At 41.0% G+C, this 27180-nt stretch overlaps 1 protein-coding gene across 3 annotated transcripts in view; it reads right to left on the bottom strand.

The window, feature by feature from the left end:
- The window catches only part of NUP58 (nucleoporin 58), a 34602-nt gene extending 8045 nt beyond the window's left edge, over positions 1-26557 (bottom strand). Inside the window, exons 1-14 of one of the 3 annotated variants that reach the window (XM_079973760.1) lie at positions 26380-26557; positions 20085-20221; positions 18929-18964; positions 17062-17211; positions 16198-16329; positions 15142-15252; positions 14013-14037; positions 12388-12453; positions 11415-11589; positions 10750-10829; positions 9613-9731; positions 8817-8899; positions 6753-6954; positions 1462-1560 (exon numbers count right to left, since the gene is read on the bottom strand). In XM_079973760.1, the coding sequence (XP_079829886.1) occupies positions 1462-1560; positions 6753-6954; positions 8817-8899; positions 9613-9731; positions 10750-10829; positions 11415-11589; positions 12388-12453; positions 14013-14037; positions 15142-15252; positions 16198-16329; positions 17062-17211; positions 18929-18964; positions 20085-20221; positions 26380-26453 (1489 nt within the window). In that variant the 5' untranslated portion in view covers positions 26454-26557. Of the gene's footprint in view, positions 1-1461; positions 1561-6752; positions 6955-8816; positions 8900-9612; positions 9732-10749; positions 10830-11414; positions 11590-12387; positions 12454-14012; positions 14038-15141; positions 15253-16197; positions 16330-17061; positions 17212-18928; positions 18965-20084; positions 20222-23005; positions 23348-26379 lie in introns of those variants that run through there. The other 2 variants (XM_079973759.1, XM_079973761.1) reach the window with 2 other exon arrangements.
- Between the last annotated feature and the right edge of the window lie 623 nt (positions 26558-27180).

Below are 27180 nucleotides of genomic sequence, written 5' to 3'. Positions count from 1 at the left end.
ATCATCAGCCTTCTTACTAAGGAGGCAATAAAATGCCCATCTTCCCCAAATATGGCTGGAAAGGAAGTCTTGCATCTCAACTCCCACACTTCCACTTAGGGCAATAAATGGAGGGAGCATCTCCCATTGCTGGAAATAACCTGGCAAGAATCTTCAGGAAGGCCGGTTTCACACTCCACTTGCACCCACCACATAGGGCTGGTAGTTTACTGAGCAACAGGAATATGTATACTCAGAAACCACAGAGAGCTGCGCTTACACCTCCATTTCTGGAAACGGGAGGTGAAGGGAGAATCATGACCGAAACCTAACACAAATGGCAAAGTAGTACGCTGCAGCTCATGTGAGTTTAAAAAGGTTTGATATCCTTTAACAATGCTTTTTGCACCTCACAGTTTGCTATTCTATTCTGGCAGCTAATCTCAGCTACTTTATATGGTGGGGTATCTTCACCAGCGCTTTTTGTTGCGTTTCTGACAGCTTTAGGTTTATTCTCCTTTTCTCCATGGATTTCCTGTACACTCACACAATAACTTGTATTTACACGCACAGAATATGTGCAGACTTTAAAGACCAGGAGATGGCAAAGGGGTCATTTCTTCAAGGGAAATTTGCCAATGCACCAGTTTATCAACACATGCTTGACATGGAGTTTCGCTGTGGCTATTCTAAAGTATCCGCAGAGATCTATCAACCTCATGGTTGCTCAGGCATAATGGGAAATGGAACACCTCTCTGTGTGTATCAGCAACAGGGGATTAAGTGTGTGCTGTACCAGCCAATTCCCAGAATAGATCCTAAAACATATTAACAGAATAGGCCAAAAAGCTGGTACCGACACCAGTGAAATTATATTTTTGTGAACCGTGCACTAATTTAGGTTCCAAATGCATCCTATTCCCTACGATCAAGGCACATGTCAAATAACAGAAGCATATCTATGTGCAAACACAAAAGAACAAAAGCCTAAATATACATTTAGGCAACCAGTCATCTCTATCCCACAAAATGTCTGTTTAAATAGAAGTGGTTTAGATGAGATGCCTTGATGTATTCTAAGAAGGATAAAGTCTTGGTGATATCACACTATCAAACAGATGCCCAAATGAGCATAGAGATCAGGGCATATTAAGTGGAAAGGTGCATGATGGAGATGGCAACGCAAAGGAATCATCTTGGCTGAGAATAGGGAAATAAGAACTAGAAAGGTAGATTTGTCCCACTCTCTCAATAGGTGCTTACAATTGCAATAGGCTTTCTAACCCAAAATGGGAAGTTGAGGGTACAGAACCAGAGGGGTGCTTTTGTATCAATTCATGTGGATTACGGGGCTTGATCTTGCTTCTTTAGCATAAGACATTTAGGAATTTAGTTCTACTGGTGACGTGTGCTGCCTAGTCCAATTCAGGAAGTGCTGTATAGTAGTAATTCAGTGAAACATTAGAAAAAGTTAAAGTGTACCTCCAAGGCTTGAAGACCCTAAGCCACTTGATTGCAAGCCAGTGCCAATACCTGAACCGAATGGCGTTCCAAAACTAACTCCCAGAGACGGCTGTGGCCCTGGTGTAAAAAAAAATGAAAACAAAACTTGCCTTACTCTTTCGCAACAGAGATCCATGACGTAAACCCTTCCATTAAAGAGAGTAAATAATCACAGCTTAACAAACGCTTTGTGAAGCACCCAGACTTTCATTATGATTCCTCCCCAAACTATCTTAGCATCTGAATCAGTAATTTCTTAAGATACGAAATGCAATACAAGATGAAACTACTGGTAAGCCTAGCATATTACGCCACAGCATGAAACCATGATATTATGACAACTCAGCATGTAAGTTAGAATTTCTGCTCCTTGCTGGAATTATATCTGAATATCCTACAAGCAGCTAGAAGTGATTCTTTAAAAATAAAGTTTTATAGGAACATGGTTAAAATTACCACGTTACAAATGTCTGATATTAAATACTCATTTGAGTATTTTATCCAAAAAAACAACCCACCAAAAACAAAGTGAAACAAGTTGATAAAACACAAGACAATGACTTTGTTTTATTAAATTTATTGATCATTTTAGAGCAAGTCAAAACATGACAATTAAAACTGGTTCACACAAAAAAATGATAGTTACTGAGTTGTTAGAACTTTGCTACATTTACAACCATTTTGCCTGCTTAAATAAACATTTACAGAAAAGGCACAGGTGTGTACCTTAACCAATACATTCAAGATTTCAGATTCAGAAATTTCTAACATCATTTAGAAGATTAGAGACAGTGGTTTCTCTACATATGCACACTGCCAAAATCCATGTTTATATGCCAAGATTAAATGGATATTTTTAACCCATTGTCCTGTGCGGGGTGGGATGGGGTGGGGAGGGAACTATGTACTAGCCCCTCATTATAAATAAGTTATAACAAAATATCTGGAGGTTAAGTTCGTAACTTATAAAAAGCTACTTAACAGTTTTCACAGTACAGTCAGCATTCCTACCCTTAAGCACAGCAAACAGTGCATTAGTTAAACTTGAAGGATTTGACAAGTTCAAATACTGTGCCTGCATCTTCATATTTGTGTATTCCTGCAATGACTCTAATGCATGCTAGTAAAGGACAACTGGCAATATGATTACCAGCAAGTTTTTTTTAATTAACAAAAGCTACTCAGGATTCTAGGGGTTCTCAATTTTCCTTTTTGGATATTGATCTTCCCAATTAAAATTTGTCAAGTTCTTCTGCCTCGTTATTGCATTACAGTACATTCATCTACCATGACTGCCATTTGGAAAGAAAATAGTTGGTGACAATTTTTAGGCTGTATTGTACAAATCAGACAGTGTTCATGGTCCCCTTCTGGCCTTGTAAATATACAAACACTTGAGATTCAAGTTCTCACAACTGCTAATTAAACAGATAGCCAAATATCAAGCAAAAGGCACTGTTCTGCATTGCATCTTTTGAAAGGAACATCTCCAGACCTTAGGTGATCCAATGCAAAAATGAGGTTGTTATATTCAAGGTAGAATTATGCTGTAAAGGGCAACTAGAGTTGTGAACTTGCAATTAGTACTTAGCACTTATATGGCAAGTTGAGGTTCTTTCTGTATTCCAAGTATGCACTATACACTAACTAAAGATTTTGGGTCAGATCCAGACCAAGCCAGTTGAACATAATTTCTACTGAAAGGAGTAGGAAGTAAGGAAAGTCTTGACTAATTTATCCCACCAATTTCAGTGGGAACCAAGTTCAACTAATTTAGCCAGGATCTAACGTTTTATTCTTTTCATAGAACAAGCATTGCATTGACAGATAAAAACTAGATGTAAACAAATTGATATACTCTCTACCTAGCAGCTCCTTAAAAAAATTCCAATCCAAAGTAAGTTAGGCTTCTAACAAAAAAAGTGTCCAGTGTTCTCTTTTAAAGGAAGTGTCTCAGTTTTCCATCCTAGGAGGCACCATTGGTGGAAGACCTTTAAACAGTTTGATGACACCAAAGTCCCCCAAGCCAAGCTTGCATAAAAAGCATGCTCTAGATTTTTAAAATAGTTCAAAACAGACCTATATTCAAGTTACAGGGAGGGGGGGAACAGGATTTCATAGTTAAAGCTGACAAACTTTCAACTTAATGGCAATCTCGAATTAATGTGACTCTGCCAGAAAACCAAATAACTTCTCATTTAAAAGTTAGGCGTACATAACTTAGGTAACACTAGAGATAGTCCATGCCAAAACACGTAAGTAAACATTGTCACCTTTGGATCACATGTTATGAAATATTTTAAACTATAATTACCTGCATTATATTTTTTAAAAAAATTATATATTTTTCTCCTAAGGAGCAATTTTAGTTTAAATAAATAGAGCTCACTACTGAGAGCCCGTTTACGGTAAACATCAGCAACGCTGGTTCGCAAGATATCATTGCTCAAGTCTCTTCGTACTGACAATAAAGGTGCAACCAAAATTGCCTAAGCCTATTTCAAAATAAAGTGAATTAAGCCTAGCTTAGCTTCAATTCGTGGCAAGGCATTGGATTTTAACTACACAACTAGCTTGAGAACAGGGTCCTATGAAGTGTTATGATTTGGAGAGGCATTCATTCCAGCAAATATTTCCAGCGATTGCACCCTTTGCAGAGTCAAATGACACAACAAACCAGGGTAGCCAATGCTGTGCTCTCCAGATGTTGCTGGACTAAAAGTCCTGACATCATTGAGCAGGCCTGTTGGGGCTGATGGGAGATAGATGAGTCCAACAGCATCTGGACAGTAACATGTTAGGGTATCCCTAAAACTTTAGGTGCTAGAAGGTGTTGGAACACAGCAAGGCAAAGTGCTTTTTAGGTAAGCCAATCACATCTTGATTGCTTAGTCAGTAGCAACACACACTTAAGGCAGTAACTACACTAAACTATTTTTACCTGAAAACGTCTGGATGACACAGCTATCAAAGGAGACAATAAATTAATTATTTTAATTCCTACTTTACCTAGGCTAAACAGCTTTAATACAACCTGTGCTGAGCAGAATGTGAGGCACTCTGCTACAGTGGAGCAGTCACCATTATTCCCAGCTATTCAACCATTTCACAGGCATTTGTTTCCAGTTAAGAAAATATCCTAGAGCTGGCAAAACTCATTAACACTGAATGTTTGACTTCTGAAAGGAGCATGATTGTAAAAAAACAACAACCCCAAAAACCCAACCCTATGGCCTCTGCTGCCATACTTCAGGGAAGTTTACTTCTCTATTCCAGGGAAACTCCCCTATGTCATAAATACAAAAATCTTCACAAATACCAGACCTCACTAACATTTAAGTTACAGAATATTCTTTAACACAAATCGAAGAAGACAGCCAGTTAGTTCACAGAATGAGCAATACCTTTTGCGACCTCTTGGCTACTTTTGGTGGAAAACCACACAGCCGCCGCTTATGAACCAATGCTCCAAATGGCTGTGGCTGGCAGCGAGTCTCCAGTGTCTGAGGCTTTACTAACCCTCCTGTCCAAAAACCTCAACCTTTATTGAACTTAGAACCTCTGCATGCCAAGCGTATGCTCTGCCCACTGAGCTATGGCCCTTCCAAATTCCGTCGACACTTTCAATATTCACAGTTATCCACAGCTATACCATTTAGGATACACTGCTATAACATTATCAGCTGCACCCCCAAATTAACGGCCTCTCCTCTTTTTTTGCAATTTTCTCTTTTCAAGGCCTAATACAATTTACAGCGATGGCACAAATTCAAATACTCGCCTCCCTACCTTGCTGCCTTTGTACTAGAAGAAAAGGCAAAAGGTTGGCTACAAAAGGTGCCTTTTCTGTTCTGTAAGGGGCAGCTGCCTCTCACTCACAGAAGCTCTGTTCTATGCTTTACGCTACCGAAGTGCAAAAGAAAATCGGAACTAAACAGTCCTTTGCATCCATCCCACACTTCTACGGAAGCAGGGTCCACTGAATCAATGGATTTCGGTTCCAAGGGAGGATATTTTGGATTCCGAGAGAGGTTTCCTACCAGGCTTCAGGTAAAGTGCTTTCCCCTTAATTTTACAAAGTGTTTAGGCAGCATTGCTTCAACAGCTTTGGGAAAAGATTTTAGAGGACTATGGTAGTTAAAGATCAGATTCAAACCTCCCCCCATAAGAAAAACCAACAACTGGGGAATGCATTCAAAAGTTGTCATACTTCGGCACACTTCTAGGGAAAGAATAAATTGCGTTGCTACAGTAAGCTAGAAGGATGTAGCAATCCTTTCGATCTCATCATGTTCTATTTGGATTCACTTATTATAGCATCCAGCTGTCAACAGTTAACTGTATGTCAAAGCTGGAAATACCCTGTAGATCCCAATACTTACAACAGCAGCACCTCATTTAATACCTCTCTAGGTAGAAATGCTCTATGTTGCTTTTTGCCCAGCACCAGAAACACAAAAGGTGTGGTTGATGGAGACAAGACACCAAGAGCCAAGGAAACTCTCTGATATGTCCAGAAGGGAGACTGCTACCTGGGCTCAGACCCACGTTTTAAGTAAAGTCATCTAGTTTCAGAGTTTCTCTAAATGCAACCTGCAGATCCCGAACTCCTTGGAAGGTAGGCACTTTACAAGAAGCAACCACCTAGCTTCTCACTTCAAGCACCTAGACTGCCATATGTCAGTCAATAAGGTATCTTATTGGAGTATTTTATAAATTAGAAGTCAACATCTCCATCCCCAAGTTGTTTAATTTCTACCCATGTTTTGCTCACCCTTGATCAACACCTCAGTTACAACTCCCCCCCCCATTTCTATACACAGTTCTGAACTACTTTAATCAACTCTCTTAATATTTTTAATGGTCCTTACATTCGTCTACCTTTTGAGGCATAATTTCAAATTACAAAGTGCTATAATGGAAAACAAATTTGAATTAGGATTTCCCAACAAATGTGAAAGTTTATACAATAGTGTCATAATTTTAGAGATAAGCTCTCCTATGTGTATTCAGAGATGACAAAGACTCACATTTGAAAGGGTTGAGTAATACAGTAAACAAGCTACTACAAATAAAAAACCACAAGATTAAATACTGGGTATATAATTATTGCTAAGTCTATCCCGCTTTTTCTATTACCTACGTTTTGATGAACTGTTACTCACAATTTTTTTTAAAATTTCCAACACAAAGGAAGACCTTATATAAAACATCGTACAAGTTTACCGTTTGTGTTAACACTAAAAGCTATAACTTGAATGCACTCAGACCTGTAGCAGGCTGTTGCTGCTGGGTAAGTGTTGCAGCCATGGCAACAGCTGCGGCATTTGGTATGCTGCTGAAAGGGGTCGGTCCAGTAGTAACACGCGGGGCCGTCTGCCACTTCTTTGCTTCCGTTCGCCTGGCCTCAAACACATCCACAGCATCCCCCAAAAAGGTTTTTCTGTAACCAAGATACTGGTCTTTGAGCATCTGAAAAAGACAGCAAAGGCTATCTTAGTTGATCGTACAGTTTTCAAAGGTTTGCCATAGAATCACAGACTTGTAGAGTTGGAAGGGAACTTGATGATGTTTTGGGACTACAACTCCCATCATCCCTAGCTAAAAGGACCAGTGCTCAAGGATGATGGGAGTTGTAGTCTCAAAAAAACAGCTGGAGGGCCGAGTTTGCCTATGCCCGGTCTAGACCAACCCCCCTGCAATGCAGGAATATTGAATATCGGGGATCAAACTTACAATCTTGGCATTATCAGCACCACACTCTAACCAAGTGAGCTAACATTTACAATGGCAACGCTACAAACTGGAAAACAGGCCCTGAAGTGCATTGGCAGTTATTAAAGATAAGAGGTGATCCTGGGAACCAGAATGCTAGAGATGTATTGTTTTTTAAAATATATTCTACATTTTCATAAGCTCAAAGTGGCTTATTATATTAAGTAAATGTTGAAGGTTTAGATATTTCCAGTTTCAGGCTCAATTTGGAGTGATTTTGACCTTTAAAGCCTTAATATCTACACCACTATCTTCTGCTACATGAACTTTCTTGTCAGTTTAGGTTCTGGAGAAATGCACTTCTCCAGGCATTGCTGAATAACTAACAGAGAAAGGGCCTTTTCTGTGGTGGTACCCAGATAAGCAACTCCCCCACCCCCATTTGCCTGCTGTCAACTCCATTATCTTTCAAAAACTGGGCAGAGTTAATTCTGTTTTCTCAGGCATTTAAGTAGTATGCAAAATGTTTTAATGGCCTTTTATCTCCTGGACTGCTGTTTTATCTTTTTGGTTTAATTGCATTTGTTATATCGTGTTTTACTACTGCAAGTCACCTTGAGTTGGTTTATTGTAAAAGGCAAGAGAGAATTTTTTATAAATATGCTTCTACAACAAAACTAGCTAGGATTTCCCTTGCTGAACTCACAGTAGATATCAACACAGCAGGCGACAGAATACAGTACTAGCAACAGAAATAATCCTTGGTTTCCCTAATTTAAATGCCTAGTAGGTGTATAGTGACACCTACTGTAAATATCTGGCTACCTCACAATAAATGAAGACAGGAATCAGCTCCACTTCAAAAATAAGACTATTCAAGATTATCAAGTACTATTTTGAATGATACCTGGTAACTTGAGCACCATGAAAAGAAACAGCGCCTCTGAAAGCCCATGAATCTCAGAATTAAAAAACTTCACATTATGAATTTAGCAAGCCATCAGGAAACAGCTGCTAGACTGTCTGACCTTTGGATAAAAAAACTTTCAAAAACTCCTAGCTTTAAAGTCCCTCAAGGAACATTTCAGCAACATATTCCATTTCAAAAGAAAAAGTAGAAAGTAATCTAAGAAGATACAACAATGCAGGAAGTAAAAAGGCACTGGAGTCTGAACTTAGGAGCCAGAACAATTCATCAACATAAGGTGAGGTGAGGTGAGGTGAGGTAAGGTAAAGTAAAGTGACCCCTGACCATTAGGTCCAGTCATGGCCGACTCTGGGGTTGCGGCGCTCATCTCACTTTATTGGCCGAGGGAGCCGGCGTACAGCTTCCGGGTCATGTGGCCAGCATGACTAAGCTGTTTCTGGCGAACCAGAGCAGCACACAGAAACGCCGTTTACGTTCCCGCTGGAGCGGTACCTATTTATCTACTTGCATTTTGACGTGCTTTCGAACTGCTAGGTTGGCAGGAGCAGGGACTGAGCAATGGGAGCTCACCCCGTCGCGGGGATTCGAACCGACGACCTTCTGATCGGCAAGTCCTAGGCTCTGTGGTTTAACCCACCATAAAGAAGCCAGATAATCATGTCACAATTTTACATTATAAAGCAATCTTTACCTTCACATTTTCATGTACGGATTGAAGTTGTGCAGCTAAAGCTACAAATGTCTGATAGATTTTCTGCATAGCCATGGATAAATCTGTAAGACAGGGAAATTTGAAAATCAAGTCACATTGCAATATAAATTCACAGCGAAACCATGTAATTTGCCATAAAGTTACCACATAAAGCCATCACCGCATTAAGGAAGCTGTGGGGATTTGTCAAAATATGATGGGGGAAGAAAAGATGTCTCTAAACATACAGAGAACGGAGGTGACAGTCCTTTTGATGTTTTATCAGCAAGATTATTTCTTTCTGAAACAAGAAGTCTAGACTTAGGCCATCATTTCAACTAACGTACACACTTGAGAAGTATGATACAAAATCCTCAATGTAGTGATACAGGAACTCAAATAATAGTGGAATATGTAAACAGACTCAAACCTTCTCTAAGCCTCTCTTCACGCGGAGCATTGGTCAAGGGGATCTTGGGGGATCTCACTCAGATTTTTTTAAAATGCTTGGGTTCTGTAGTCAAAAGACATATATGTGAAGGTTGTTTGCAAGAAAAAATAATAATGCTTTGGTGCCAGCCCTCTCCTGGGTGTGTGAACCCACCTTATGGATCCCAGCAATTATGTTAGCTTCTGTATCTTCGGCCCTAAATTTGGAATCAAACCAACACTAAGGGGTGTCCAAATTCTACTGCCTTGGCAACATCTGAACACAAATCCCTGCGAGTCTGCCAGATGCAAAAAGTGCGGTATGACATATCAGTTAAGGCAACTGGTGAAATCACTAACTTTTTACCTTGTGGGGTTATATGGGAATTGTTTGCCTGGGTGGCAAGATGGTTTTCCAGTTCTTCAATTTGTTGTCTGTACTGCTGCAGTTGTACTTCAAACTGTTCAACCAAGATCCTGAAGTAGCTAAATTAAGTATATTTTAGAGCATTTAAATGATGGGAGTGAATAAAGAACTCTACAGAAAGTATTCATGTCTAATTTTAAACTTTCAGAAACGGTGCATGAATTCGCTTATTTTCTTTTTCTTCTGTCCAATTCCCTTTTCTTTTTTTGTCATGTCTTTCAGATGGTCAGCCTGTGGGCAGGAACTGTCTTATTTTAATTATATAAGCTGCTCTGGAAGCCTTTTCTGCTGAAAAGCAGGATAACCCCCCCCCAAAAAAAAAAAATAACCTGTGTACACACTAACTGCTCTCAATCACGAGTAGGGGAGGAGAAATCGAGTTCCCTCAATCAGTAGAGTGTGAGACTCTTAATTTCAGTTTCATGGGTTTGAGCCCCACATTCAGAGAAAGATTGCTGCACTGCAGAGCGTTGGACTAGATGAAGCACATGGTTCCTTTCCAACTCTACAATTCCATGATTCTATAAACACTCCCTGTTAACAAAGCCAGGGAAAGCCTTCCATATTACAGTAACCTTTTCTTTTAAAAGGCAATTTAAATAATTTGTTTTTCCAGCCAGCTAAATTATTTTGGCCATATTCAAATCATGTCCCTAATTAAAAGGAAAAAAACTAATTATTTCTCAGGAAACACCTTCCACTACAGTGAGAAATCAGTCCAGCCAGAATCAAACTATTACTTTCTATTTGAAAGAAGCTCAGAAGACAGATCCCTTAGAACTATGTGCAAAAGAGAAATAGTCCCTAGAATATCTCTGCAAAGGATTCATAGCGATGATCATACTCTGCTTGTGGAGGCAAAATAATACATTCAGATTTAGTTTACTTTCCCTGTGCAGTATTCTAGCATGAGATACAGGACAGTCCGAGTGAACCAACCATGCAGATACAAAAGCGTATTTTATATTAAACCCATATCCAATATAAGGCTTCAACCTGTATACAATATATGACTAACTATACAACATGCAATATAAAAACACTTATTATGGGCAAGACATGCAAGGCTATACTCACTCTGCTGGTGCTGAATTTTCATGTTGAAGGCCAGGCGGCGTTTTCTGTGTTCTTAATGCTATTTCAGCGTTTTTAAGCTCCTACAAAAACATGAAGTGGAAAAAATGGCTCTTGTAATTCTTGCAGTTCAGTAAAATGACACACCTGTTTCAGTGAACAATTTATTCCTGATAATTTAATTAGCTAATATCTGAAGGATGAACTTTACCATGTTCATTATTATTGGGGGGGCGGGCGAAGGAATGGGACGTGATTACAGATCAGACTATAATTTTAGACCAGGGGTTTTGAAAAACAAGGGGACACAGAACTTAATTGGGGACCACTGCAATAAAATTTTGCCCAGAGGCTTCAGAAACCTAATAGATGGGAGCTGGAAAAGACTAGACCTATTGAACTCTACAGGGAAAGCACATGAAAGGGAAGATGTGATACAATGCCAGATACCAAGTGATGAGTTTTCTGTATAACGGAAACAACCTTTCAGGACAGCAAACATTATACTGTTACAGTTGTACGGTAAACAAAGTTCTCAGCTGCTTCAAATCAAGGACTGCCCAGCACAGCTGTTAGGTAAGCACATCTGCATTTTCCAAGAGGATAGGAATATTATCATTTTTGCTAGCTTTAGGCTAGCATGTGATCCCCATCAGAGTTGCTTATACCTGAGCAGTTTCCACTTTCAGCTTATCAATATTAAGAGTGTTTCTCTGTAATCCACTGGCGGCGACTGACAAAAGTTGTTTCAAAGCTTTAATGTCTTCCTGCACTTTGAGCATTGCTTTGGAGGACATTCGACTAATTTCTTCCTGGACCTGCTTCTGCTCTTTTACAAACTTCCTGGGAGAGGAGAAATCAGAAGACAGAATTAATCCATGCAATGCCCCTAAGCCCAGCTCTTCAGAACTACTGCAGGACTAAGGAACCTCTCTCTCCCCAGAGTGGGGAAATCTCAGAGGAAAGTAGTCAGGGCTGCGTACTGATGGTGGTTCAGGGATAAAGTGTATGTGTGCACACACATGCACACACACTCTCCACATCTCAAACACACAACAAAGACCCCTCTCCCCCATCCTCTCTCTCACACACTGACACCTCTTTCTCCATGGCCAATTCAGTGCTTGTCTTCTGCATCGCACACTGACAATAGGGACTTCCCTTTCTTGACGCAAAGCATGGAAAACCAATTTCCACCTTTCCCATTCCTGAGCTGCAATCTCAGATCTGAGCTGTGCTGGAGAGAAGACTGAAAAAGGGGAAAGAAGCTTAAGCCTCCCCCCTCCGTCATCTTCCCCTCTCTCCCAAGAGAACTCTCCTCACATCATGGAACAACAGGAAAAGCCGTGGTGGAGTGGACAAGGATTAGGGCTGGTACGGAGTTATCATGGACCCAACGGAAGAACCTTGTGGGTTGATTCCAGCCTGCAGCCCACCAGTTACATTTTGCTGAAGTGACTTCAGGTAAGCAAGACCTGAGGTTCCTTCACAGCATCTGCAGAACAGTATACCCACAGCTGTCAAAACCAAGTATTTTGAAACTGTGAACAAAAGAGTACTCTTACTAGTCCAAGGCATCTCCAAGGTAAGTTTCAGTAAAAAAAAGAGATCTGGAATTCCAAGGACCCAGGAAATACTTACTGAAGATTTTCTACATCTTGGCAGATTACGGGAGGTAGATTTTCATCTTTCAGGGCTTTACTATCCCTGCCAACAGACATGTACATTATTATTAGCATGACACTCTCTTAACAGCAGTAGCAGCAGCTTTTATTTAACACAACAGATGCAAAGAACAGCACTAAGCCCATTAACCACTGAATTTTCTGAATGTTCTACCCCAATTATCATTAAGCAGCAGAAGAAGAAAGTTTTGGGAAACCTTCTCATTATTTCCCCCAGCAACCCCAAATATTTTTCTTCTACAGAAATGAGAAACTAGTGTTGAGAATGAACATACTATTTGAAGCGGTACCATTTTCTCTGGAAATTACAACACCACAGTCAAATCTGCACCAACTTCATCATCCTAACTTGTTATCACGAAGATTAAACACAATCAATTTAGTCCACTAAGTGTAAACAATTCGGTACCCTTTAGGGGTCACTGACGTAAACTTCCAACAGCCTCAGGGATGATGGAAACTGGAGTCCAACATCGGGAAAGCACCATGAACCAGGTGTGGCCATGCAAGTCGTGGACCAGTGCAGTGGTAGCCTAGATGAGGGCCAATAAATTAAGCTGGAATCCTGGCAATATGCAGGCTCTGTGGGTTGGCCAACTTGCCTCTTCTGACCAGGGTTATTGTCTCTAAAGTAGCAGGTTAGGAGCTTGGTGGTGATCCTTGACAGCATGCAAAACCAATGATGAAGAATCTTCTCTCAATATACTATCTGGCCAGATTTAAGGTGCAACTGTTATCATAAAGGTAAAGGTAAAGGTACCCCTGCCCGTACGGGCCAGTCTTGACAGACTCTGGGGTTGTGCGCCCATCTCACTTAAGAGGCCAGGGGCCAGCGCTGTCCGGAGACACTTCCGGGTCACGTGGCCAGCGTGACATCGCTGCTCTGGCGAGCCAGAGCCGCACACGGAAACGCCGTTTACCTTCCCGCTGGTAAGCGGTCCCTATTTATCTACTTGCACCCGGAGGTGCTTTCGAACTGCTAGGTTGGCAGGCGCTGGGACCGAGCAGCGGGAGCGCACCCCGCCGCAGGGATTCGAACCGCTGACCTTTCGATCGGCAAGTCCTAGGCGCTGAGGCTTTAACCCACAGCGCCACCTGCGTCCCTAACTGTTATCATATAAAGCCCTAAATAACTTGGGACCACCCTCCTTGAAGGACCACCGTTCTCCATACATTCCTGCCTATTTGAGATCTGTTGGAGAAGCATTACTAACTGTCCCTTGTGATACACGTTATGCAGCCATAAGAATGGGGTACTTGGCATAGCAGTGCCAATATTGTGGAACTCATTGCATTTGTGTATTAGGCAGGCGTCTTCTGTGCTTCATTTAAGACACCACTTTAAAACATTTATTCACACAAGCTTACCTTTCCATAGGACCCATTTTATGTTCTTCTGATCTCTGTCTTTTTTTTGTTTAGTTTATAACATTGATCTTATGTACCTTGGTTTAAGAATATTTACCGGTACAGAAATTTATGTATACATAAATAAAATAAGAAGCTATTGGTTGCCTTCCATTTAAGAGGCACCTGGTCCCAACAGGTATTTTTCCAGCTATGAATATTTGGTGCACTTACTCTGGTCTCGTTCCTGTTTTGTCACCTGAGGGGGGAAAGGAAGTTAAAACTCTTAGTATAACAAAAACATGCTCCTAAATTTGAATTATGAAAATATCAATAGGTTTCTTATACTGAACACCATTGATAACTCTCTTTTCTAAAAAGGATACCCACCCCTATTACCCTCGGCTAAAAGCTTCAAATATTATTTGGGAAAATGCTAGTTTCTGGGTCACCGCTATTGAACAAACAGCAGCCAGTTCCCTGACTTGTTTTACTTTAAGGGTCACCAGATACGGGTAGGATTGCACAGTTAGTGTCATTTAACCAATCTCAGGTCAGACGTTTTCAAAGCATATTTTGATAGGTAACAATTATTTTATTTTGGAGTACAGACTAGCACGTCTGCATTAAATTCAGATTTTAAATAGTGTATTTTTTATTAAAAACACAGCAATTCCCTAACAAAAATAACCTGGTATTTTAAAACCACTGTTATTATCCATCCTACAGGGGCTCTATGCATAGTTTCAGATGCTGCAGGGCAGGGTGGAGAATATATGGCCCTCCAAATACTGTTGGAGCTTCAGTTGGAGATAAAGACAGGGGGAAAGTATATGGGAGAGGATGAGTAGGAGAAGTGACCAAGCAGAGTTAGGGTATGTGAGAGGATTTCCTGGAGAACGCACTTGAGCACCTGAACCAAGCAGAACTGAATTTTCTGTGCACAGGGAGCTGGATCCTGCTTTTTGCAGGTTTCAGGTGTGCAGGCAGCTGATCCAGCCATGCCTCTACCTGCTCCACACCTGAGATCAGAGGTGACGTGGCTGCAGATTTGGGGAAATGGCCTGGGGGATAGAAATCTGGCCAGAACAAAAATTCCCTACTCCTGGTGTATGGAGTACTGATGTGGACAGTACTGGTGACCTGTGGGGCAACTGGGAACACAAGCCTCAGCACCAGGCACCAAAATCCCATAGCAGTAGAATCATAAAGCAGTTACGTTTCATTAAATAGTTTCCTATTTAAAAAGATAGATTTAGAATTTGTTGTTTTAATGAGTCCCCATGCAGTTACAGAAAAAAGGCAGTGCCTCGTAAGTATTCTTGGAGAAACACCTTTCCAAGCTGCATCCACAAAAACTTACTCTTTTTATCTGAAGAACTACTGAAGTCTATGCCACCAAGACCTTCATTAACTGTAGTAGCAGGTGCTGCAGCCGTCCCTAGAGTCAAACCGAAAGCATTCTGTCCGAGCCCTGCAAGTAATCCATCAACTGTATCAGAGACTTCTTATGGTCATGCATCAGTATTGAAAATAGTCAGAATATAACATTTTTTAAGCAATATATCCTCAATGAATTGCCAGTAGTGAAAATCAAAGGCATGTTATGTCTACATTCACCAGCTAGAACCCATATGTAGATGTGGGGAAAACAAGACTTGTACAGTGCTGCCTCGCAAGACGAAATTAATCCGTTCCGCGAGTCTCTTCGTCTTGCGGTTTTTTCGGCTTGCGAAGCACGGCTATTAGCGGCTTAGCGGCTATTAGCGGCTATTAACGGCTTAGCAGCTATTAACGGCTTAGCGGCTTTAAGAAAAAGGAAACAAACTCGCAAGATGTTTCGTCTTGCAAAGCAAGCCCATAGGGAAATTCGTCTTGCGGAACGACTCAAAAAAACGGAAAACTCTTTCGTCTTGCGCGTTTTTCGTTTTGCGAGGCATTCGTCTTGCGAGGTACCACTGTAGTATGTGTAGACAATGAAAAATTGTGTTCATCATCAACCCTGCTCTCCAGCCAAAAATGGTAGGGATAAGGCCGTGAGCTTCAGAAATCTTCCGAGAAACATCAACACCCGACTATGTGGGTGTTATTCCAAGCTCTAAGGTGGGCAGAGGTTCATCCTTGATTCACTGATCTCAGAAACTCTCAGAAAGCAACTTAACTCCTGAGAACTCTCTGTTGACCTTGAGCCCCAAACTATTTCTAATTTTCAGATAGGAACACAGCAAGTGATGCTGTTCTTTTATTAGTTGTTAATGTAGATGACCACAAACCCAAGCACTTCAAAATAAAGGACCAGGAACAGTTACTTAGTTCTAGCACAAAAGGATTAGCAAAACACACAGTATCTCAACCGTCTTGATAAGACGTGCATCTTGGACAAATCTGAGGAGGCAGATGCACATAAAAGGTTTGTCACCTGTAGCAGCTGAGCTTGCATTTGGGAAGAGTGTCCCTCCTAAACCAGCTAAGGCTCCCCCAAGAGAAAGTCCTGTGGATACTGTTGTGGTTGGAGCTGTGCCTCCCAAGTTCAGCGTAAAGCCAGTGGACCCTGAATATTAAGAAGAGGTGTAAGCTGAAGACATGCATGCTGATTTTCCTTCCTAATAATAGCTATATTATTACCTGCTAAATAAACAACTATTGGAATTCAGTTGTGGACAATATGGCAGAAACTTTCACAAATTCTACCTGCTGTTACCGCTGTCATCGTTTATTTGCATGGATTAAGCACTCTTGCACTAAATCATCCCAAGGACTTGGGGCAACAGACATCCTTTTAAAGGAAAGCAAATTTTAAAAAGTATCTGTGACCATGCAGATGTTGCTCAACTCCAACTCTAGCCAGCATGGCCAAGGGTTAGGAATGATACATGCTGTAGTCCAGCTATATCTAGAGGGCTATAGATTCCCCCCACACCAATCTTACAGCATACATTCTGAGGCAAGTATTCCTTAGGCATGATGTATACGCTCCAGTCTTACATCACTGTGCAGTTAAAGGGATTTTGATGACAAACAAAGCAGAGTTTCTTGGCACTTTTCTCCTCTTATCAAGACGTAGTGCTTCTTTCAGCATCCTTCATACTGGCTTCCCTATCATGTACCATGTTCTCAAGTTAGTTCAGTGTACCAAACTAAACTAATACCAGTATGATAATGTTCAATCATTTTTATCAGAACTGCACTGATTCACCTGGTTTCTTTTTTAGGAACAATTACGATTATGCGCTTGTGAACAATGGAGATTTGATTTAAACACAAAACTATAAGTGTATATTACCTGTTGCTGGCGCAGATGCAAGAGCAGAGGAAAGTGAGAGGCCAGAGGTGGCAGAAGAGATAGGCAAAGCAAATGGTGTGGCTGATCCTGCAGGTTTGCTGAATCCCAGACTAAGTCCTGTTGTACTTGCAGAAGTAGAAGCAGGTGTGCCTGTAAAAGAACAATAAAATGCCATTCTTGTTTTCATGCCACTTAAACTGGGTATGTTCAGTAAAATTAAGAATTCTAAATTTATTACTCTAGATCTGTATATAGCCAGTGAAAAGTGAGCAAAGCCACATTAATTTTTTCAATCACTCTTCCATTAGACTCAAAGCAGCAAACACATTTAACAATATGTACCAGCATTCCCTGATGTTGGGAAAGATGGAGGGCACAAGGAGAAGGGGACGACAGAGGATGAGATGGTTGGACAGTGTTCTCGAAGCTACCAGCATGAGTTTGACCAAACTGCGGGAGGCAGTGGAAGACAGGAGTGCCTGGCGTGCTCTGGTCCATGGGGTCACAAAGAGTCAGACACAACTAAACGACTAAAGAACAACAACTAGCAGTAAGAGATAGCCAAGCTTCCCATATTTTGAATGCTTCTGAAATTCTTTTAAAAACAACAACCAATAATATATGCACTGCTTCCCAACACTGTTGTCCCCTGTTCCCAGGGGATACGATGACAAAATCACCACCACCACTGGGGAAGGTCAACCCTGGGCACCTACAAGTTTCATGTTTTTAATATGTATGACCTGAAACAAGGTTTCTGGTTCATGTCAGAGCATTGGAGAACCTAAAATATAATTGGTCCAAGCTATTCACTGCTTTACAGGACAACCATCAGGACCAAGGATAGTAGCCAGAAACTGTAGACAGATCAAGTGGACAATAAGTGGCACAATATACTCTTTGTTTATTTTTTTAAAAATAATTTTTATTGCATTTTTCACAAAAAAGAACAAAAAAGCAAATTTTCACAAACATTACAAAAGAAAAAGAAAACATAGACAGGCACAATATACTCTTTGGGCCATTCCGGTCAAAACACAGACAGAAGAATTTGGCACCAGCTATCACTACCCAGCTTCAATAGTGGCCCTACATAGAGTACTTTACTGTAGTCCAACTCAGAGATCACCATGCATAAGTGACAGTGGCCTAGTCCTTTTAACTAAGGAGCAACTGGATGAAGAATCAGATGCACCTGCTAAAAGTATACTTCTGACCACTTCTACAACCTGGTTACCTGGAAGCAGGGCCCAGTCCAGGATCACACCCAAGCTGCATCAGGCATGAGATCACAGCCAAGACATGCTAGCTCAATTCTAACTCATATCAATGGTACGCCCTTAACAGATTATACAGTGCGCAAGCAGAATTGTTGACGGCTATGGACTGTGGCTGTGGCCTGAATACAGGCACCTTTGAGAAAAATGGGAGGAAGAGACAGACTTGATAAAAAGAACATGAAGAAAACGAAGAAAACAGGGAAACAAATAGAAAGCAAATGGGAAAATATCACATAGGCAGGTTATAGAAATTGAATAGCACACATCATAACAACACATGAATAGCTGAGAGCTTTGGAGACTGGGGATCAGGAAGGCTAACAAGGCCATGGAAAGGAGGTGGGGAGCTGAATGTTACATCTGGATTTGAACCAACCAAGTAAATATTTGACTATATGTTCCTAATGTATCTTATCTACAGTTTTTACTTTCATATTTTTCTTCTTGACACTTTAGTCATCTTTGGGGTTTATCCAGCATTCCTAGTCTCTCACCATCCAAATGCAGAACTTTTCGTTTGGGCAGCTCTGAAAGTCACACCCCATTTAAAGAAAAAGCAAAGCTAGTTTTGAACATATAGCACTTACCAAGTGTCAATCCTGTAGCCATGGTGGTTGCTGTTCCTGTGTAATAGTACAAAAAACCCTGAGTTTAATAAACCACACTTCTATTGCCAGTTGCCTAATAGATTTATCACTGACCCCAAATTAGTGACTTAAAATCCATTATCAGCAGATCGAAGAGACATTTAAACACAAGTGTTGGGTGGGGTTGTAAGAAAGCCAGAGAGTATTGGGAGATGATATACTCAGAACTAAAAAAGATGTTAAGGGTCTCTTTTCCCAAGAAACCAGAGATGTTCTTACTGATTATAGTAGAGGGGGAAATACCCAAGAAAGTACTTAAGTCTATTTTCCTCTATGCAAAAACAGCGGCCAGAATAATTTATGCCCAAAGGTGGAAGGACAAAAATAGACTGGCAGAATAAGCTAATAGTATATGAGGAGTAGCAATGTTGACTGCAAAGATAAGAAATCAAGATGAGTTGGATATAAAAGAAGAGTGGGAATACTTTGGCGAATATTGAAAAAAATACTGTATAACAATCAGATAAACTTCCAAGTGGCATTAGGTATATGAGCAGCAGATAAAATAAGCAGAAGAGGGGTGGTAATTAAGGAGATGCAGCTTAACAAGGACTAAATAGGACCCCCCAGAGGGATGTGTGTGGAAGTCAAGAGTGTGAGATAAACGATGACAACTGTATAACTGATATATTAAGATATGTAAAATGCATAAATAATTTTTAATACATTATCAGCTCTCTAATAATACTATATAACCAGAGAGTGCTTTTAATAATGAAGATATAAATCTTTTTGGCAAGGAGCAAAATTACTGAATATAATCTGAAATTTTAGCTACTCCTGCATTTTGCCACTAATTCTCATCACTAATTCTCAAATCAATTATCAGTTCAAGGCTCACCTTTTTAATTTTTCAATTGAACAAAATAAAGTAAAAATAAAAAGTGCATAAAGAGAAAAGAAAAAAAGGTATATCATATCACTATATATGCAAACAACTACAGTTCCATATATCCTTGTCTAGTATACCGGTATATAAAGTGTTATTTTTAACCAAATGCATATATGGTTATTTATAACCTACTATATTTTTTTACACATTTCAAATGTCTTTATACTTGTCTCATCTTAAAAGAGTAGAAATATAATATTTTACCTGTATTAGCCCCTCCCAATGTAAAACCAGTGGCAGGTTTTGAGCTAAAAAGTCCAGTTCCAAAGCCTACCGATGAAGCGGTTGTAGTTGCTGTAGCTGTCGAGCCCAATGTCCCAAAATTAAGCCCTCCAGTTGAGCTACATTACAAGACAAATAAATCAGTTAAATTTAACACACGTTCATTTTTTTATTTCTTCATTGCAGTAGTTCTACAGAAAAGTTTGAAAGTCAAAATGCCTCGTCCATATTTCTCCCTTTAATATGAACGTAAATGCTACCAGCAGATATTTCACCTTTATGTTGCCTTTTTGGGGTTTTTTGTTGCTGTCTGTCATTATTTTAACACAGACAAACACTTAAAACAACCAATTGCATTTGCAGTGTTAACATAATCAAGTAACTAATTACATGTTTCAGAACCCTATATGGAAAGGGACAGACAGAGATCCAAAGACATTAGTGATTTCAACTCAAGCTGAATCAAAAGCAGTCCACTAGAATGAAGCGGCTCTCAAACTAAACTTCTGTGTTTTAGGAAACACAAAATTCTTTACATTTTCAGTCTGAAGGGTAGGGCCTGACTATCCCAGAGATATACAGTTAACTTTATTTCTCACATCCCAGAACAAGTTTCAAAAGAAGTTATTAGCAGATTAAAAGTGAGCTCTTTTTCAGACTGAAGTAGAATAAAAAAATCCTTGTAGCAATGCAACACATTTCATACATGGTTTTCAATTTCTACTATTGTTCACTCACCATCATCTATCAGGCAGAAAAGTTTATGTGACGCTGTTGGCTCTCCAGTAATAACACAACAAGCAGCTTCTATAATTGCTGTCAACTCTGTTTTGGATCTCATATAACATTTCAGACATGGAATGTCTATGTTGCATAATTAATAATGATGTAACCAGCAGGTTTAAATGGCTTAAAGTTACGACAGTACGAATGTAATATATTATAAGACAGTGCAGATGAGCTCTATCATAGCCACAATATGGAAAGCAACTGCGAGTACAACACAAATAAAATCTGACAGCTATTCTCATCAGGACTTGTAAAGTTTATTTGATGTTTTAACACCTTGAGTGTCAGACACAACGCAATCAGTGTAAAGAATATCGAGGAAAAAAGAACACAAAAACGTAGTGTGTTCAATGTGATGGTGAGCTTAGCCTAAACCCCTTCCATCATTATCATCCTCTATGCTAATAGTGAAATCAGTTATCTTATGTACTTAAAACAGCACCATCGAAAACACAAGAGGCTAGTGGGGATCCTGACTGCTGGAGAAGTACAGGAAAATTTAAGAACAGAAACTCAAGAAGATATAGAGAATAGAATCTCCACCCCCATCGTTATGCCCCGATGCTGAGGTCCAGCGCCGAGGGCCTTCTGGCGGTTCCCTCATTGCGAGAAGCAAAGCTACAGGGAACCAGGCAGAGGGCCTTCTCGGTAGTGGCGCCCGCCCTGTGGAACGCCCTCCCATCAGATGTCAAAGCGATAAACAACTACCTGACATTCAGAAGACATCTTAAGGCAGCCCTGTTCAGGGAAGTTTTTAATGTGTAATATTTTAGTGTATTTTTGGTTTCTATGGAAGCCGCCCAGAGTGGCTGGGGAAACCCAGCCAGATGGGCGGGGTACAAATAAATTATTATTATTATTATTATTATTATTATTATTATTATTATTATAAAAACCAATACATAAATACCTCCTAAAGAGCTCAGTGAGGAATGAGGATGCTCAGCAACCATAAAATAGTGGCTGGCTGCTGCAGGGGGAGCAAGGGAAGTGAGGGAGCTGAACAGGAACACTCTGCATTGCAACATTATGTACCTGTTTATTATTATTTAAATGGCAAGTGAATTTCCAGCATAAACAAGCATGGCATTATCAGTTTGCATTTCTTGGTACAGAAAGTATTGGTCAGATGTGTAGAGATCTTTCCTATTCTAATTAATTCAAGAGGGTTCTGGAAGCTTCTCTGTGTGAAAGAAACAAGCAGAAGGCTCATAATGTTTGGATTATTCCTTCAGAGAAGCTGAGTACAGCTGGCTTAAGTACAGAAGATGTCTGAAGAAGTGTGCATGCACACGAAAGCTCATACCAATAACAAACTTAGTTGGTCTCTAGGGTGCTACTGGAATGATTTTTTTTTATTTTGTCCAAAAGAAAACAGCCAGCAGTCTGTAGATATCTAATATTCTTCACAGGACATACTTGTTTCTCCCCTAGATTCACCATCCCAGATGCACACTTACCCAGAAGCAAGTCCCACTGAGCCCAATGGGACTTAACCCAATGTGTGACTACAATTGCTGTCTTAGGTTTTGCTATTGAGTTTAGCTATTATTTATTGTGGCTCTTTCTGAGACATCCAAAATCACTTCACCCTACAAGCTGGACATATTGTGGCAACTATTATATATGGGGGTTATTGGGTTGTTGTTTTTATTTTTATTATGTTTTTTGTGGTTTTATATTTTGATTTTGTTCTGTGAACCGCCTAGAGACCTCTGGGTATAGAACAGTATACAAATTATAATAATAATAAAAATAAAATGTGCTTTTATCGCTGAAATTCTAGTTGAGCTTTTTCTTTTTTAAGTACTTCACTTCGGCTGCTGTTCACAGCACACTTCAAAATAAATCCCAGCGTGGATTCTGGAAGACCCAAACTAAAATCCCAGGCACGAAGCTGGAGATGGGAGATATTTCCACCACATAACATAGCCTACCCCACAGGTCTGCAGAGGCGTGTGGGGGAGGGAGCCACGTGCGCAGCCTCGAGCAACTTGGGCGCGCGTGTTCTACGTAACAAGACGAGGATACTAATGGCAGGGAGGCGATGCCCTCAACCTCAACCCGCTCCGCCCGAGGCGCCTCCACACTCCCCCCCCCCACGCCCTGCTTACCTCGGGGTGCCTCCAAACGAGAAGCCCCCTCCGCCGCCGCCGCCTCCAGTACCAGCAGCAGCTGCGGTAGCCGAAGGCAGAGTGCCGGCTCCGAAGGAGAAGCCCGCCGACATGGCGGCGGCGAGGGGGAAAAGGAGACCCACCCCCTCTCCCAAGCGTGGGATGTGGGGTCGTTATGGCCTGAGCTCTCTGGACTGCAGCCGCCCTGTCAGGCTGCGGCTCTTCGGAGGTCTCCCCGGCGGGAAGTTTCAAAAGGCGGCAAGATTCCGGAGCTCGAATTACGCCACCGGCGGCGCCGCAAATAAACGTCGGAGGGAACCTCCGTCGCACGTTCTTTTCCCTTCGCGCATGCGCGCAGCCGCACGGCACCATGGGATCGTGGAGGACACTCTTTCTTTCTCCCCCCTCCTACAACTTTCGATAATCCTAGTGGACCGCAAAGATAAAGAAAAAAGTAGAGACTGCCTTTTTTTCCTTAGGAGAGGAAGCTTCCGGGGCTCACGTTATAAACCGGCTCTTTTCTCCTCTTGAGCGGAAGTGAGAAAGCTCTGCCCGTAGAAATTGGTAAAGTCCGTGTTTTAGGGCAGGTGTAGTTGGGCAGCAGCGCGTCCTCCTCAACAGGTAGCAGGAGAGCATTTATGTTCTGGGAAGCCAGGACCTATTTCGGAGTTCGGTGGGCATTAAGGCATTTTTGAACATAAAAAAATAAATTAATCGCCCTAACCGTGCGACTTCAGATGTAGACTATGCTCATAACAAATGCATTCGCACCTCTTTGCCCGCCATCCTTTTAAAGGTGAGGGATGCTAGCTGGAAATTCTCATTGTTGCAGTTTAATTTGTATGAAGTTTATGTTGGCCTGGTTTGATATTCTCGTTTAACTTTGGCCTTATATCATTTCTGCCCTGGGATCTTTGGGGGGGGGGGCGATAAATTAATACGGAAAATAAATAACATAAATGTTGAGTGGAGCTAGAAGCTGAGGCACAGTAGTTTAGGAACTGGGCTCATTTGGACTTCCTTTCAAAATTCCCACCCGCGAAGCACGAAAGTTGAAGAAAATGTCCACTTAAATTGTCCTGCCTGAACAGATCCAGCACTCACCTGCATAAAGAAGTCTAATATTTCATTGGTTTGCATGTGGACTGGTTAGATGTCTACTCACAAGAAGAGTTCAGTGAGGCTCTAGTCTAACCTAAATGTTTAAAAACGCTGAGAAAAAATATTATTTTTACGAAATAACACCTAGCAGGAACGCCTGCCTAATACTACTACTAGACTGTACTCGTTGGTGTGTGGAGTGACCAGCTGTTGTTCAGATATAAACTAAGATAAAATCATGGTGTTCTCTATTTGATTTCTATAGGCAGCTCTTACTTTCTCCTGGCTAGCGGAGCAGGGAAATGTTTAGAAAAAACGGAAATGAGTCCTCAAGATGATGTTGGACTACAGTTCCCATCAGCCCCTACCAGCATAGGCAGAAAGTTGAAGTCCAACAACATTATAAGACTACCACGTTACCTACTTCCTCACCTCTATGGCAGCCTTCAACCTAGTGCCCTCCAGATATTGTTGGACTGCAACTTCCATCAGTTGCAGCCAGCATAATCAATGGTCAGGGACTATGGGAGTTGTAGTCCTAAACCTCTGGAGGGCACCAGGTTGGGGGAAGAAAGACTGGTTTATTTATTTAATTGTTCTTATATTTACATACATGGTTCTCCCACTCCACATTTTATCCTTGTAACAATCCTGAGGAGTAGGTTTGGCTGAGAGACGATGGATGGCTGGGCAAAGAGCACCCCATGAACTTTGTAGTCTTGTGTGGGATTTGAACCTTGGTCTCCCAGGTCCTAGTTCACCAGCTCTAACCACTACACCACACTCAACAAACTATGAGGAAAACATTCTATCTTTCACACTTCTTGCCCACTGGCGAGTTGAGGAAATGGCTTTCAAAAGAAAGGGTGGAGGTAGGCAGGTGATCCAGCTCCTTGTTCTTCGTCATACTGTACTTTAAATTGCTAAGCCTCCTGCTTTATGTAGTTGTATTTCCATGGCAAGATAAGATTCTAATGGTTAAATTAGATGACAGAGCTGTGGCTGCAGGGAGATAACTTTACTCAACTGGCAGCTGCTCTGGAACAACAGATGTGAGAGCGAGGGAGGACTCTGGTTTCTGCCAGTGGCCAGAGGAACAAAAGCCACTGTGTTGTTTTATTTATTTATTTATTTATTTTAAAAAAAGCCACTGTGTTGTTGTTTGTTTTGTACTGCTGGGTAAACTGCCTTGGAGATAATTTGATTAAAAGTTGCATCAAAAATCTTTGAACTAAAGACATAAAATGTCTCTCAAAGTAATCTGAAACCTAATTTTATATTCATATCTCTTCCCCACCACCAGATGTTGCACAGTATGGTTAAAAGTATAGCATGCTTTTAAAGCACAACTACACCGCTTTAACAGTCCTGGGTCGTCGTCGTCATCCCCCCCCCGAATCCTGTTAGTTAGAGGTGCTGATAATTAGGGCTGCCATAAGTCCGGAATTTCCCAGACATACCCAGGATTCATCCATCGAAAATAGCGTCCGGACGGAATTTTCAAAAATCATCGAAAACCCAGGCATATGGCAGCACAACAACTTTGCCCAAAAAACTCAACTTTTGTATTTGGCTTTTCACTTTTTGAAATACGGCAACCCTGCAACAATTGATGAGAGACCCCCTATTCCTTTCACAGAGTGATCTCAGAAGCCTGAACCACATCTCACTCATCTCACACTGACTGTACAGTCTTGGGACTGTATTCTAGAACTGTGCATCAAAGGCACAAATCCCACAGCTTAGCAAATTGGTCAGGTGACTGGACTTTCTCATGAACAATACTATAATTACTAACAGCAATAAATACCGATAAATAAACTCTGGAGACTCTTAAAGCTGCCTCGGTAAATGCTGCATCTGGATATAATAAATCTTAGCCCAAGTCGTGATCTGACATAGCAAGGTAAAGGACCCCTGGACGGTTAAGTCCAGTCAAAGGCAACTTTGGGGTGTGGCAATCATCTTGCTTCAGGAACACCGTGACAGAAGCCAGAGCGTACGGAAGCACCGTTTACCTTCCTGCCGCAGCAGTACCTATTTATCTACTTGCACTGGTGTGCCTTTGAACTGCTAGGCTGGCAGAAGCTGGGACAGAGCAATGGGAGCTCACCCCATTGTGCAGATTCAAACTGCCAACCTTTCGATCAGCAAGCCTAAGAGGCTCAGTGGTTTAGACCACAGCGCCACCTGCTCCTTATTCTCCCCCCCCTTTTTTTACCTTACCTCTGACAGAGCACCTCTGAACCTTAGTATGCAATGAAGCTTTTTACCTGCCTGCATTGTTGGTTTTGGGGCCACCCCTCCAGAGAAGCCCCAGATTACAAAAGTCATTCTTCCTTGACATAGCTGCTAGCGTGAATCTTTTCTAAAAGTAGTTTCATCTGTGTAAACTGAATCAGAAAATGCCCTTAAACCTTTCCCAGCTAATCAATGTGACAATGTAACCCAGACCTCTTTGCTGTTGGGAAATTCCCAGGTGATTGGCTGGATAGATGATGTCACAAGTATTCCAGTTTACCAATGACTACCCTTGTGTCACCTGAAACATATTTATTCTGGTGTCACCTTCCTTGGAGTCTGCCAGATATATGAAGTATGATCTTCAGCAGATGTCTATATAAATATATTTTAAACAAGGATACAAAGTCCAGGATATGCAATACAAGAACAGGCCTTGTCTGTAGTGGCTCCCTGTTCATGAAATTCTCTCCCGGGGAGGTTCATCTGTTGCCTTCATTAGATGCAGGAGAAAAGGTTCCTCTTCTCCCAGGCCCTTGGCTAGTTAAGTAATCCTATGGCCTTTTAATTAATTAATTAATTTTAAAATAACTTTATTCATTTGGTTTTTCAGATTAAAATTTTACAGTCACATATCCAACATACAATATAGAAACAAGATTCCAAAGAATCTCCTGGACTTCCCTCCTCCCTTTTGTGGGTCCTATAGCTAACCATTTCCTCCTGCATCTTTTATAATAATCAAAATCTTTTACCTCTCCATAGTGTCCAAAATTCACCAATAAAATACAAGTGTTATTCCGATCCTACTAACGATTTTAACTGTTTACAAT

This window comes from Podarcis cretensis (assembly GCF_951804945.1).
Source record: "Podarcis cretensis genome assembly, chromosome: 4".
In the NCBI taxonomy this organism is placed as follows: Eukaryota; Metazoa; Chordata; class Lepidosauria; order Squamata; family Lacertidae; genus Podarcis; species Podarcis cretensis.
The sequence above is the reverse complement of the archived record's forward strand: the minus strand, read 5'-3'. Positions and strand labels throughout refer to the sequence as shown.